This window comes from Podarcis gaigeae (genome assembly GCF_964106915.1).
Source record: "Podarcis gaigeae genome assembly, chromosome: 9".
NCBI classification, from domain to species: Eukaryota; Metazoa; Chordata; class Lepidosauria; order Squamata; family Lacertidae; genus Podarcis; species Podarcis gaigeae.
The window spans coordinates 19,941,048-19,956,460 of record NC_139685.1 but is presented as its reverse complement, the minus strand read 5'-3'; the positions used below and the strand labels follow the sequence as shown (position 1 = coordinate 19,956,460).

At 40.3% G+C, this 15,413-nt stretch overlaps 3 protein-coding genes across 14 annotated transcripts in view; 1 reads left to right on the top strand and 2 right to left on the bottom strand.

The window, feature by feature from the left end:
* Positions 1-4,646, top strand: part of PDS5A (PDS5 cohesin associated factor A) — a 52,977-nt gene extending 48,331 nt beyond the window's left edge. For 4 of the 10 annotated variants that reach the window (XR_014567976.1, XM_083754836.1, XM_083754835.1 and 1 more), the window contains exon 33: positions 3,518-4,646. Coding sequence is in view for 9 of the 10 variants with exons in the window: in XM_083754836.1 (XP_083610962.1) it covers positions 3,518-3,521 (4 nt within the window). In the remaining variant the exon portion in view is untranslated. Of the gene's footprint in view, positions 1-2,605 lie in introns of all 10 variants that reach the window. The other 6 variants (XM_083754833.1, XM_083754832.1, XM_083754834.1 and 3 more) reach the window with 2 other exon arrangements.
* Positions 1-15,413, bottom strand: part of LIAS (lipoic acid synthetase) — a 139,084-nt gene that overhangs the window by 21,294 nt on the left and 102,377 nt on the right. The gene's annotated exons all lie outside the window — the stretch shown is intronic.
* Positions 8,151-15,413, bottom strand: part of UBE2K (ubiquitin conjugating enzyme E2 K) — a 32,512-nt gene continuing 25,249 nt past the window's right edge. For all 3 annotated transcript variants that reach the window (XM_083755099.1, XM_083755101.1, XM_083755100.1), the window contains exons 5-7: positions 13,835-13,934; positions 12,758-12,886; positions 8,151-12,403 (exon numbers count right to left, since the gene is read on the bottom strand). In XM_083755099.1, coding sequence (XP_083611225.1) covers positions 12,329-12,403; positions 12,758-12,886; positions 13,835-13,934 — 304 coding nt within the window. In that variant the 3' untranslated portion in view covers positions 8,151-12,328. The remainder of the gene's footprint in view (positions 12,404-12,757; positions 12,887-13,834; positions 13,935-15,413) is intronic.

The window sequence follows — 15,413 nt, the reverse complement described above, 5'->3', positions numbered from 1 at the left end:
ATATAGTTGGTCCCCCCCCCCACAAGGTCTAAGGGACAGTGGACTGGCCCCCTGCTGAAAAAGTTTGCTGACCCCTGATCCAGACAGTCAAACATATGAGCTGCTCCTGTCCCTTCTTGTTAAGAATAGGCAACTGCTGCTGGGATCAAGAAATTTGAAAGTGGGCACTAATGGAAAAACCCTTAGATTGTTCATGTTTAGGAAAAACTCTGAGGTGGATAGATTTCATGAAACATGGTATTGCTTGTTTGCAACTAGTCCTCCAGATACACGTGGCCAACTGTGTTCAGGAGCTCTTGGCTGAATAGTACAAATCAAACAGAGACATTCTGTAATATTACTACAGATGAAGAACTATTATTTCCCTTATTGGTGGAATCAGCTGGCTTGTTTACCCTAATGTTAGCTATCGTTATTTTTATCCTGTGTGCTTTATAAGAAAAATCGAAACACACATTTTTAAAAAAAGAATGGGCAACTGGCACCCTAAAGGTCACTCTAGTCCCCTATGTACTCACCTGCCGTTACGCAACTTGATGGCTTTCTTCAACGCAAGTTGGGAGGCAGGTAAAAAAAAAATCATTGACATCCCCATCCATGTGTAAACAGCAAAATTGGCTGTGGTACATTTTTCTTCTTATGTATTATGCATCTCGGCTGTTGTTTACTTTGCACAAGGCAAGGCACAGACATGTCAGAGTAAGCAGTTGAAGTGCATGACGGGAGAAAGTTGTTCATAGTTGGAGCGTGAGTTAGTCTTTTGTGTGTGGCTTGGTTCACATCAGAATCAGTGGGGAAAGCCAGTGTAAATGGTTTCAGAAATCCCCTAACTAGGGATAATGCCACCCATCTCCAGGGTAAAGAACTTTGAGGAAGAGATGTCTCTTTGAGCATGAGAAAGAAATTGTGTCTTCCTCCAGAGTGTTTTGGCACTTTGGCTCATCTATTTTCTGCCTGCGGTTCCTCAAGTGTGCAGTGAGGAGTAGCTACTGCAACCTGGACCCAGTCTCGAAAATCAGATTCAGAAGCAAGCAGCTCTTCCAGAGCACCTGAGCAAGCTGGCTGCTCTCAATTTTGTCTATTCACCTCCTCCCTGTTACCCTCTGTGTGTGCATGTTGATGTAGGATAATGGCAGCACAGCAGGGTAGGATTGGGACTTCTAGAAGTGGTGTGGGGCTAGAATTTGTGTTAGGGGTAGTTTTCACTGGGATCAGGGATCATGACAAGGCAATGTGGTGTTATAAGAACTGTGGCACCCCAAGGTCTCTGCACACACTGGAAGACTTGAGGGGCCGGTTGAGATGATTGCCAAGCATGGTGCCCAGTCAGAATTTGTGTGCCCCTAACCAGTCTTACTGGTCCTTCAACCTGTGGTCAATTATAAAATTGTTTTTAAAACTAGCTGTTGACCTGGTGAATTAGCAGGAGTAGAGATACCTACTTAATTCATATATAGCCTTCCTAGGGTGGTGTTTGCTATTGGCTACTGACCACTCCCCTGGCCAAAAGCATCAGCATGAAAGAATCCTGCCCAGGAATCCTTAGCCTTCTGAACAACTGTCTGATGAGTTTACTTTGTTGCCTGAACCATGAGGGCTTCTTTCTTAAATTTCAGCCCCCTTCAAGGGCTCACAAAGGCAGTACTGGATGCCCAACACCAAATAAGAGGGACCAGCTTCCTCACATAGTCAGGAGCAGCCTGAATGTCTCGCAGTTGTCTCTCTGGAGGTAGTATCAAGTCCTGATCCTACCTTCTCCCCACTCCCATCCTCTACATATGTTAGAAGATTCCCGGGAAGGGACATGGTCAGGGTTGGTGGCCACAAATAATGGCTGGCTGCACAGCCTATTTCTTAGACTGGGAGGAGTTTCAGAAGCAAACAGTGAGATGGCATACGGATCTGGTGCTCAAAAATTGTACCAAATATATGCAGGCTCTTGGGTAAGCCTACCCAACTTGTGATCCCACCACCACCTTGTGGCCAATCAATGTTGTACATGACTATTAGATTGTCTTGAGCTTGTTGGGTCACAAACTGGGAAGGCCTGTCCTTGGACATGCTTAAATTAGCTCTTTGAGATCTTATTGAAAACAGAGGAGATATTCTTTTATGTAAGAAATTTGATTAGACATCCTTTTAGATGTATATACTGGTGAGGGGAAATCTGTATCTCTGGCATAGTTAAAACCAACTGAAGTATACAGGCAACAACCATTTTACGCTTGTTCAATGCATGCATGATCATGTACACATGCATCGCCACAACCCAGAAGTGGCCAGAAAAGGGGGCCAGGAATGCAACCCCCGTGCAAATCAGATGTTGCCTGTATTTAATAGTATATATTGTTCCAATATAGCTGATAGTTGTCTAAAGAAGTATAGCAACCATTCTTACACATCTGTAAAGTCCATTGTTATTCCTTATGTAGACCGCTTGCCCTTTCAAAGAAGGTTAAGAGAAATCTCATGCTAACAACAATGGACTTAAGCTCCGAAAAGCAGAGCTCATTTTGTCTCAGCTCAAAGGACAGAAGTGCAACTGCTAGTTTGATTTAGCTAGGCTTTTACTCCCAAATGATATTCCCATTCTAACGTTTTTCAGAAGCAAGGTGCTGGGAAGTGATGGAGAGTCAGTGTTCGAGATAGAATCAAGTCCTGGATATTCTCCAAGTGAAATGGATCTTTTTAAGCTTTGTGACACTGAGGATACAGGCAGCCAGGAAGACACTGAGGAGACAGAACTAACAGAGAGTGGCTTCCTGAAGGTGCAGCAGGGAGATTATACAGGGCTATGTTTGTATAATTATGGGTGCTGGGAGGAGGTGGTGCTGGTCAGTCCTTGTAGAAATGTCACTGACATGGATGTAGAAGATCACACAGTACTTCTGCATGTTAAAAATTTAGTGGAAGTTAGGTAATGAAAGTCAATAAACTGGGAACACGTGAAACTGCTATATTCCTGTCATTCTTCCCACCTTCCTTCCTTCGGCAAGAGTTTCAATTGCTGAGCTTTTCTAGACAAATGCTACAGCATCTTTATGATGCTCTTTACATTATTGCAGTGGAAATTTACTTAAATACTGTAAATTTAAAGTAATGTCTCCCTCCAAAATCAATTCATAAAAAGATTATCAGCCTCCTATAAATGCAAATTATTGTCCTCAGTGGAATTTCGACCAGACCTTTCTCACCTGCATCAAAGATGATGTGAATACAAACACAATTGACAGTGCAATCCCTAGACATAAATATTCAGGTAATGTTTCCAGTGGTGCTTCCTTCCAGGTAAGTGTGCATAGGCTAGATGACTGTATGCCATGTACCCATGTGTGTTGGGGTCCAAGATGGAACAAAGACAGGATATAAATTTAATAAAAAATAATAATTAAGGAATTTAAGAATTGATTTTTAAAAAAGAAATCAAAGGTGCACTTCAGAGGGGAAAGTTCACTTCGCTCTTGAACGTTTTCCCAGTAAGTTTCATTTTCTAAACTTTCTTCTTCTTCTTCTCAAGGTAAAAAGAAAACTTCCTTGCAAGGGGAGGAAAAGGAGGGCCAAATGAAGGCATGCTCCAAGCTTCTGCAAAAACCAAGAAATTTCCTGTATAAGGAACTGAAAATACTCAGATCACACCGCTTTCAGCTCTGAAAACAGAAGGAAAATCTGCTTCCCTTTCAGATGACATTATTCTGCTGAAACTCTTGAGAGAGGCTAAAAGCATCTGTACTTATTTTCCCAGAGACTTTTTTTATGAAAAGTCAATAATTAAGCAAATTGCTTAACACTTGATTCCAGTTTCTGCATATCTGGAGTTAAAAGTGTTTTACTCCATAAATTTTCATGCTGCATTTTTTAAAAGAAAGTCAGAATGAGATCCTTTAAAAAAATTCAGACCTAGAATCAGGTATTGCCCACCCTTTTTGCAAGAAAAAAATAGAAGCTTACTGAAATAATTTTAATCCAAGACACAAGGAAAATACCTGAATTCTCATCTGCTTTCATTTTGGAGACTCCTATGTATAATTCTTTCCAGCTAAATAAGATGTACAGATTTTGGTTCCTGCTATGAAAAGTCACATAGTGACAATTTTTATACATGTTGCTTTCTGACTTTTTATCTGAGTGGGAGACTAATCACTTGATTGATTTGCAAGTAGACATTTCATCTTTTTTTAATTTCCCTCTCCATTTTAGTTTAATATAATTTGCAATAAATGTACATATTGTTGGTTGTTTTATAAAAACATCACTTTTAAGTGGGTTTACTCCTGTGGTTCTGTTGGAATATTCTAAATTTAATGGAGTAAAGGCAGCCCAGCATTTGATTTTATAATGTTTGTCACCAGATTTTTATTATTGATGTAAAATATCAATTTTTAAAAATAGTTGGACTTTTGGCAGCTTTGTAAGGAACGTTGGAAATGTTTAGGATTGCTCTCAATTTTAAGCATTGTGCTGATTGAAAGTAAGTCTGTTTTACGTTTTTGTCTTCCTGCCCTAGCTCATTTTTTAATGTTTAATTTTAGAAGACTTGCATCAATATTGATTTTTCCCCTGGCATTGTTCAGCATACAGTGTACACTTTTAATGTACACATGATCATATTTAAGTTTGTTGCATAAAATAAATGCTTCTAGGTGTCATATGGTATCATTTTTCTCCCCAGAAAAGTATAATTTCTACTTTGCCTCAGTTCTGCATGGCATCTCTGTATCTGTGTAGGACCAATAAATTTCCTGCTGCCTAAGCGCTGATGTCAACACATAAGATTTTGACACTTTGGGAAAGTGTGTGTTCTCCAGTGGACCAGATAGTAGTGTAAAATACCGTATTTTTTGCTCTATAAGACTCACTTTTTCCCTCCTAAAAAGTAAGGGGAAATGTGTGTGCGTCTTATGGAGCGAATGCAGGCTGAGCAGCTATCCCAGAAGCCAGAACAGCAAGAGGGATTGTTGCTTTCACTGCGCAGCGTTCCCTCTTGCTGTTCTGGCTTCTAGGATTCCAAATATTTTTTTCTTGTTTTCTTCCTCCAAAAACTAGGCGCATCTTATGGTCTGGTGCGTCTTATAGAGCGAAAAATACACGGTACTTATACCCTGGATTTCATAGATTAAAAAGAACAAAATAGGCAACAAACAGCTAATCAAGCATAAGAAATAGAAAGAGTTTGCATTGTGAATAGAACCTCTGGTCATAGTTTTCACAGCAAGATGACTTGTGTATTCTGGAGTGTTCAGAAAGCAAAGAGCATTCCAGTAGTGCACACAACACCTCTAAGAACCCTAAAATACCAGGGAGACGAGAGAACTTGCAGATGGTATAATCCAAAATACATTTACTAAGGTATGTAGCCATGGAGATTTCCCAAGTGTATTTGAGGGGAATTGTGGTTTTTGATCTGCTAAATCAAAATCGGCCTCTACTGTAAGGTCATAGAATACAATTTCTTGAAATTCTGAATTTTGCATTTTGTCACCTTTTAATATTTAGCGCTGATCAGAGGAACGTAGCAAGTATCTCTACACCAGTGTTTAATTTGGGACAGAGGCTATGGAGATAGTCATTAGTGAATATGTTCTTGCAAGACATGTACTGTACAGTGGTACCTCGGGTTACATACGCTTCAGGTTACAGACTCCGCTAACCCAGAAATAGTACCTCAGGTTAAGAACTTTGCTTCAGGATGAGAACAGAAATCGGGCTCCAGCGGCGCGGCAGCAGCAGGAGGCCCCATTAGCTAAAGTGGTGCTTCAGGTTAAGAACAGTTTCAGGTTAAGAACGGACCTCCAGAACGAATTAAGTACTTAACCCGAGGTACCACTGTACTTGAAGGGGTTTGTACCATCATCAGGTGGGCTTTTTAAAATGATGGATTACATCTAGGAGATGCTAGAGGTCACTGAAACATTAGTGTTCTATATTAAAGTTTAAGAGCTTAGCATGGGTGATCAATCCAAACCTGCCTTCTGTAATCCCATGCCCTCCAGAGGTTTTAGAGTATAACTCCCACCAACCCCTGCTAGCTAACGGTTAGGAATTATGGTAGTTATAGTCCAAAACATTGGAGGGCACCAGGTTTGGTAAACCTGATCTGAGCTTTCTTAATATCCCAGTGCAGATGCAGAGGAAAGAACTTCAAAGCTACCTAAATATACTGTTTCTTAATCTGTCAGGGTGCCAGCAGTCCAATGTGTGTAGATCTAAGTCTACCACCGTTTGATTAACCAATTTTACTTTCTTCCAGATGTCATGGACCACCTCCAGGTGTGCTCCATGGTGCTTTCCCTATGTACAGAAGAGAGACCTAAGGACACTTCCAGCAAGGGTCTGGAGTCTGCCTTGAAAAACAGCTTGAGGGTTTTGTGTGGATTGCCATCTGTCATGGATGCTTTAGTTGAGAGTCCTGCATTTGCAGGGGTTGGACACAGGACTCCAGGTGGGATCTTACCAGGGCAGAAAAGAGCAGGACTATCACTTCCCTTATCAACTTCTGTTGATGCAGCCTAGAATAGCAGTAGCCTTTTTTGTTGTTGCATCTGTTGACTCATGTTAAGCTAGTGGTTCACCAAGACCTCTGGAACCTTTTCACATGTACAGTGGTACCTCGGGGTACAGACGCTTCAGGTTACAGACTCTGCTAACCCAGAAATAGTACCTCAAGTTAAGAACTTTGCTTCAGGATGAGAACAGAAATCATGCTCCGGCAGCACGGCAGCAGCGGGAGGCCCATTAGCTAAAGTGGTGCTTCAGGTTAAGAATAGTTTCAAGTTAAGAATGGACCTCCAGAACGAATTAAGTTATTAACCCGAGGTACCACTGTACTGAGTGTTCTACCAGGACTTGACTATGAGCATTATTCCTTTCGGAAAGTTCATTCTGAAAATGCGCTGGGGACGACACACAGCTGTGTCTGTAAGGAGGATCTATAAGCTTGGAGCGTGATCCTCTAACCCAGACCCATTGTAGTTGAAGAGATGGTGCTTTATGCTCTCTTACAGCGAAAGTTACATTGATTTTCCACACGGCATAGCTGTTGGTGCTTCCATTCTTCTGCTGCTGCCGTCGTATTCACAGATGTGTTAGATGTGGGAGAAAATCGTCCATTTCTCTTCCAAACTTTCAGGCAGTTTCCTTGGGGGAAGACCTAGAGATGTGGTGGCCGTATGTGTGCGCTGCTGTTGCATTTTGAACTTTGTGCCAAGTAACTCAAGGAAGGCACAGCTCATCAGTACGTGATGGGGCTTTTTGCTACCCTGAGCTGCTTCGAAAAAGATACCTGCAGGCAGCCATGTGAGCGACCAGGCAGCTAGGTGAGCGACCAGAGAGTTGTGTGCATCCTAGACTTAACTTTTTTGCCTCAGCCAATGCTGCCTCTTGGCAAAACTATTAGAATGTTCAATCAGTTGTGATTCAGTTGCTCCCAATAAGCCAACCTAGTATTGTTTCTCAGTGCCCCAAAGGATCCAGCATGCCCCTTTTATTCACAACAGCAACTTTAACGTAAACCTAAAGATTAAGGAGAATATTGTGTCCCCACCCCTAAGTGTTTCGGCACATCTGCCTCAGCAATAGGCACATGGAGAAGGTGTAGTTTAGGGCTGCCAGGATATGAAAGCTCTATTATTGTGGATTAGGAAATGGTTTTGTGTGTGTTACCCAAGGCTCAGCATACTGGCCACAATATGGAAGGTTCCGTATCTACTTTGGGAGGAAGTTCCTTCTTTTAGCTGTTTGGGCTGGGGAGAAGAATGCCTACATTGCAGCAGAAAAATGCAAGTTAGGCTGGTAGAAGTAATCTCACAAGATCCAATAATATGCCTTCCCCTGAGCAGATTCCCAGTAAGAAAATTCCTAGGTTTTTGGCCACAAAGGCAACAAGTAGTGAGAACAAAGGAGTTTACTAATGCTGCAAGGAACACTCAAGTAGCAATGCCTCAGCCACCCGTTCATTTAAAAAAGATTTTAACAAAGCATAAACACAACTGGTTGATTTGCACACATACCTATGTCTGCTCCATAAAATCCAACTTGCTGGTCTATGGGTCATCACTCTTGTAACATAATGAGACCATTATATCACACTTAAATAGTGGTGCATCATCTCCTGTTCTGGAGAGATTTATTACCACAAAGTAAAATGGAAGGCATTTTCAGGGAAACATGCATTTATTGTTAAGCATTTGCAGTGGAAATCAACATTTTTAAAGTGTATTTATTATTTTTTTAGAAAAATGGCATACAAAAGTGTTGCGTGGCTTTTATTCTCAAGAGACGCAAACACCAACGTTGCATTGCAGCCCGCTCACTCACAATGAAATGTCCAGTTGAAAGCTTCCTACAAATAGCCTTTGTCATCTTGATTGGGAAGAAAAACCAAACCAAAAAAACCTCCCACCCCCACAACATAAATTGAAATGGAAAACGGCAAGAGCTCAGCAAGGATCTTTGACAGTACCACTTTTCTGAAATGGGAGGCCCTCTCTAAAAATCAATGTAAAGCACCACAATGCAAATTTTATTAATGGGCTCCTATAGTACTGTTGGGTTTTGTTGGCATGATTCTGAATGGTTATTTCAAACTAGTAGATTCTTCCAATCGCAGAGGGACTAACCAGAAAGCAGCACTGTCATACAATACACAGCTTGCAAGCTTTCATCCTTTAGGGAATGTAGTCACAAGTTTATTACAGTAAAACAAAACAAAAAAATAAGCAGGTAGGGGCATTTAATAGCTCCAAGTGGAAGAGTAGGCCAGTTAAGTATGGCACTTAAAAAACCCCAAAACCTGAAGGTTGGGTTATGTATTGAAAAACCCCAAATCACTTTGGGATCATTGGTCTAACAAGGATGTAGCTGTACAGAGTGAATAATGCAGCTCTAATCATGATGGCTGCTACTTCTGCAACTGTAATGTTTTTCCTATGCTTATATTCATGCAACTAAGCCTTGTTTAGAAAAGTCTTTGATTGAGACATTTTCCCTTCGACCATGATTTTTGCAGTTAACTGTGCTAAGCTTCCCAGACTGCCAATCATGCATTTGGGTACCCAATAAAACTCAAAATCTGACAGTAGTAACCATATATGAGCCTATCAAAATGTCCGTGACGGAAGCACGGTTCTTATCCGAACAATGACTGCAAAAGCCACCAAAACGTTTAAAAAATAAAAGCCCAGTGTCATTGCCATGCCATCATTTAAGTTGTAAAATATAAGAAAGCAAACGACAGGGAAGGCAAGGTGCACATTCCACAATGTCTAACTCTTCTATTGAACAAGTTTGCGTTTGCATAGTTTACTCACTTTGCAACCATTTGGTTTATTTGAAGACAAAGTTGCTTTCAACCAGTGTTTCTCCTTTTAGACAGATTGCTGAGGCTTGGACCTCGGATATCCCTCTCCAAAGATATCATAAAATATCATTTAATTACATTTATAGAAGTGCCTGACTGGTCAAAATGTTCCAAAATCAATGCTTGAGGTAAAATGCTGCTTAACCGCCTTTTTTTTACAGCACATGTCACCAGGAGTACAAATTGTTTTGTACTTTGTCACTTTTTAATGGCAGCTCAGTATAGGAACGAAAGCATGGACTTGGCTTTTTAAAAACCCAATTAGTTGTGTGGAGTGTTTTTGGCACTTACAATGATTTGTTGAGACCCCTGACAATGGGAAGGGCATCTCTTCACTCTTGCCTCCATGGGAAGAGCAGTCAATAGTTATAATCTCGGCACTCAACAGAGAGAAACCAGTTCCAACCCTCTGGATTTGTTAAAAATCTACGGGTTGCTTAAAAGTTCCCAGAAACAGGTTATTGCATGATCAGCATCCATTGTGTAGGTGAACTGTGCAGCAAGTCTTCCACCATAACTGGCACAGCTCACAATAACTGCAAGGCTGCCTGACTATTATTTTTAGAGTAATGAGAAGTGAAAAATGATATGCTGAATAATTAAAGACCTGCAAATTAAGATTGAGCTGGGTAGCAGTTTGCATTTACTCAGCTCAATGGCCTACCAAGCCGTGCACACATACCTTTAGAAACTGAGTCCCAGCTGGCATCAATGTAAGTTAAGGATTCTTGCTCAATTCTTGAGAAAACTTCCTCTTGGGTGCAGTGACAAAAAAACTGTCATTACACTAGAACCATGAAGGGAAAACCTAGCACCTATATGAATCCTTCCACCAATACCAAGAGTTTCATGTAGCCAAGGGGAAGAGTCCTAGCTATTATGTTTAGCGTAAGCTTTTTCTCCTGTGTTCAAACTTTTTCTACTCATTTAACACAATCACAGAAAGCTTCCATAGAATGATTAATATGATCTAGATGGAAAAGCAGAAGACATTTCATTCCATCTAACCACTTCCACGATCTTTCCTTTAATAATTTGCAAAGAACAAGGGAAAATGTAATCTATCAGCCATTTTTACACAATTACCACCAGGGTAAAACAAAGCTGTAGATGAACTCGTCAAAATATAGACCATAAAAAAAAAAATTACAAACACAAATGGCAGGTTGCCAGGGTTCTGCTGGCCCTGGCTACTATTTAACAAAAACTTTGTTGAGCAGCAGCAACTTGTTAAAAAAAATAAATATATATCAAGGAAAAAACAAAAATCACATTTCCTTTGGCATCTGAAAGTGATTTACAGGACTGCAAGAAAAACCATACAATCACTGAATGCATAAATAGGATGTGAAGAGATCAACAGTGTTCTGCATTGCACAGATACAAACTACAATTTATTTTTCTGTGTCCTAGTAACTTGAATCTATAGGCAGCTTAAGACATATGTACTGCAGAAAATAATTCTGCATTAGTTAGGTTCTCATCTCTTCCATTTCTCTACTTCACATTAGATGCTTAACAGTTTTGCAAGATGGCTGATTAGCAAAAGTGGTGATGCAGCTTTTTCAATTAAAAAATGGACCGATTTAAACTTTCCTATCTACAGTTGGGCGCAGGAATGGGAAAATAACCTTGCAGAATTCTACGTTGACACTGCATTTTGCTCAAAAGCAATTCCTGATGCAGTTCTGTAATGATATTACAACTTGCAACAAAGGTATAAAAACTAATGATTTGGAGATTTTAGATCTCTGAATGAATAGAAAGTATGACTGTATGTACATTTGTTTTAGCAGGTACTTCTACTCGCATTCAATATATTTACAGTAAAAAAAACAACAATCCAAGACTTTCAAGTGTCAACTGGGGGAAATGTGCACAAGAGGGACTTTAGAGGTTTACAAGCAACCCCTACCTAAAACAATGTCCAAAGTAAAAACTAGGAAGCTTTTGCCCCCAAACTGATTGCATCACAGCAAATACTAGAGAAAAGAGGTGGCATTCTCAGTGTTAACAGAGAACCAGTTCTTCTCGGCAAATTCGTTCTATCCAGAATTTATTGAAAGAGGTTTGATTTCTGCATAAGAAACAAAAGAGCAGCTCCACTTGCTTGTGCTATGTCCAGATATACCAAACCTTTTATACAATTGTGTAGAAATTACAATGGTTGAAACACTTTTACTGGTTATTCAAAATAGACCACTTGGAAGTGGGAAACTAGGCTACTTTAAATGGCACATACCCACAAATTCTGGAGGTTCTAGTGTGTTATTTTAGTGTGCAGTTGGGGGGGGGAGAGGGAGGTAAAGAAGAAATGGAGGATTGCTACTCCTTAAGAGGTGAAAACATTTCCGAGTAGGCTGTCATTTTGATCTATGAGCACATTTGGAAAGTCTTAGGGAAAAGTTACAAGAATGAATACTCAAGTACTTCAAACAGTGCTCAGTTCAGTTTACCCTACTTTTTTTTTTAAAGTGTCTATGTAAAGTACAAGCATGCAAATATAAGGTCCACAGGCACGTAGGATCCATGTTAAAAAAAACATAGGTAAGGTAGCTGGGATGAGTGACATCAATGACTGATGATGATGGACACAATCAGATGTGTTCTGAATAAATTCTTAAAAGTCAAAATCCTGATGCAAATTCCTTCTAGTCTTGGGTCACACTGCTAAGACTAAAGTAGGCATGTTCTCCCCCATTGTTTTAGCCAAGCTCAAGGAATTTACAATATTTAGTAAGAAAAAATTAAAGTATTTCCCCCTTTTTTTTAAATTTACACAGACGTTTAATTAGCTTTATTTACAGAGCAGGGTTTTGTGTTTTTTTTTTCAGTCTCCAATAATGCCTAGATAGCATCAGGCAAGAATGCCAGTTTTGAAAGAGAATCTATATAGAAACCTAAAAATAAGAGATGGTGAGGCTCCTCAAGAAAGGGCAAGCTGGGCTACAGAAGCAGTTCTCTGCACATGGCTCAGTTACTCAGAAGTAGTTCTGTTGCTGTCTCTACATCCCATGATTTTGATGACAAGGCCACTATTACTGCATTCTGCAAAGACAAAAAGAAAAAGAAAAGACTCAAGTCAGTGTGTGCACCTGTTCTTTATGTAAACCCAATTGCAGCACAAGCCTGAAGGAAACTTTACACGTCAGTTTGACCATGGCTAAATTAGTCAGTTACTTAACAGAAAATCAGGTGTTAAACCGATTTCCTTGAGCTTCAGAAGTAGTGAAAAAGCTGTTAATCAAGGCATAATACAAAGATAATCTAACAGAAGCTTCTACCCAAGTAAGCAAAGGGTATCTCACACAAGGCAGGCCTTGTAACCAAAGTTCTGTTGCTGCGTACGGAAGGATAGACATGTTGTGGTTTATCACTTTCATAAGAGGCACCAATACTCACCCTATCAAAGCCCATAGCACAAAGGTTTTCTATCTTTTTGGTGTATTCTGGACTAGAAACTGGGGCTCCAGCATACACGTGTGCCCAAAGTCGAGCTGTCTGTTTAAACATTTCTGGATTTTGTTTGTACTATAGCAAAAAGAAAAAAAAATAAGTCATACAACTGTCCAAATTCAAGAATTTTTGCATTCAGACTGAACTGTCTGGCTTACTTTGGCATCTAATCTGGGATATACATGCCTAACGGTCTGTGATGTTTTGTCGCTGAATAATTGCAATTGATGAATAAATATACCTTAAGCCTCCAAAGCACCACAGGTAGGCAAGAACACAGTGCAATTGCCTTTCTACAATAAATTTATTGCTCACAGAAGCTTATTCAAAGCAGAATTGGTTAGAATTAAAAGCAATGAAGATGATTGCCAATGGTGCAACAGTGACAGGCTTCTTTCCTCTTCATACAGAGACCTTTCAAACAAGACAATATTCCTGCCAGCCACTTTTATATAGCTAGTGTGTGCATGTGTGTGCTTTGATTTTATAAATTTGATTCAGTAACTCTATGAATAACATGAAAACTTTTGTATACATCTATTGAAGAGCTATAACAACCAGCTGGCCTCACTCTGGTTGAAGGAACCAAAAATTGATGCCTATGATACAAGCACCATGTCCCTTTTTGTAGCCAGGCTGAGAGCTGGTAACTGGCCCAATGCCGGAAGTGAGCAAAAACGATTGTCAGTTAATTTAAAATATAAAACCAGACATGCACAGAATATTTTCTTTTTATTTATCAAGGTAGGCAAAATGTTTGTGCAGTGTCACAACTCTCAGCAAAACATATAGTAGTAGTAATAATAATAATAATAAATTCACAAAGGTTTATGCTATAATAGGTCCTATTTTAGGAACTGCACCAATTCTGCATTTTCGAGTTCTCAGAGAGCAAATAACTATTTCACTAGCCTGTGTCCTACAGATTTAATTAAAACTCAGAATTTGAGAGCTGACAGTGTACTTTTGAAGAGAGAAAAGCATTACGAATAGAGAGAACCAGAGTTTTCCTAAGCATCATACCTGATTTGCCACTACTGCATCCTGGGGGTCATCAGGTTCCGCAGCTGCCAAGAGTGCTTGCAGTGATAACAACACTGTCCTAAGAGTCATTGCTGCAGCCCTAGAATAAATTAGAAATAATAAAATTCACATTATTATCCACACACAAAAATCTGATTGCAATGCCTTTAGAATAATTTCAACTCTGTTATTTAAAATCATCTTTCCCTGTCATGCATTAATTGTACCACTCAACCAGAGGAGAATGCCTGGGTTACTCATTTGCCACAGTTTGCATCAATCACACTAATTAACTGACATTAAGGCTAAAATTATGGCCAAGTTCTCACTGGGATGATAAACCTGTGTCTGAGCTATACCACTTCAGCCTTCAGGTTGGGGGCTCATATGAGCAAATGTGCCCTTGTGTGTGAGAGAGAGAGAGAGACAGACAGCACATTCCCCACATTAAAAAAAAAACAAAAAAACAACTTGGGTAGAATCCTCCCTGATACCTAATTTTCAACCACATGAGCCCCATATTCAGTCTGAATTGCTATATTTCAGGCACAGGTCTAATGCCCCAAAGAGAGCAAATCCTAAATCTACAGCTATTCTATCTGTCCGCTAATGCTTCCATCCAAACTGTGTAAAAGCACTTTGGAGACCCTTAAAGCTATGGTTTTCCCCAGTAGTGATGTATGGAAGTGAGAGCTGGACCATAAAGAAGGCTGATCGCCTAAGAATTGATGCTTTTGAATTATGGTGCTGGAGGAGACTCTTGAGAGTCCCATGGACTGCAAGAAGATCAAACCTCTCCATTCTTAAGAAAGTCAGCCCTGAGTGCTCACTGGAAGAACAGATCCTGAAGCTGAGACTCCAATACTTTGGCCACCTCATGAGAAGAGAAGACTCCCTGGAAAAGACCCTGATGTTGGGAAAGATGGAGGGCACAAGGAGAAGGGGACGACAGAGGACGAGATGGCTGGACAGTGTTCTTGAAGCTACCAGCATGAGTTTGACCAAACTGCGGGAGGCAGTGGAAGACAGGAGTGCCTGGCGTGCTCTGGTCCATGGGGTCACGAAGAGTGGGACACGACTAAATGACTAAGCAACAACAACAATGTCTCAACTAACAGAAGAGGGGAGGCAATTTTTACCAATTCCTCCCTGCGGTCCCCACTGTGCCCTGAGTGTTGACTCCAGAGAGTTGGGGGACCCTCCAGAACAGAGCCGAAGATCACATGGGGGATCTAGCCTCCAATTCCTGTTCTTACTAAGAAACAGAAAAGTCTAAAAAGCAGTAAAAACTCAGCAATCACCTAAGGCTAACACTGCTGTACGCAGCACTCCTAATCGGAAAAGTCATCCAGTTTTCTAAATTCCTAAGTAAAAACAGCTCAGTGGTTTAATGAAGGGGAGCAGTCACACATTTGCACCCCTTTCATGCTTCCCTCATTCATTTCCTCCTTTTTGCTACCCAGTTTGCCGTTCAAATCATCCAACTATGACAGACCAGAAACCATGGTTTGGATGTAAGCACTAACCATAGTGTGTCAATTCAGATGTCACAGCAAACTATGGTTAACAAAAACCAAGA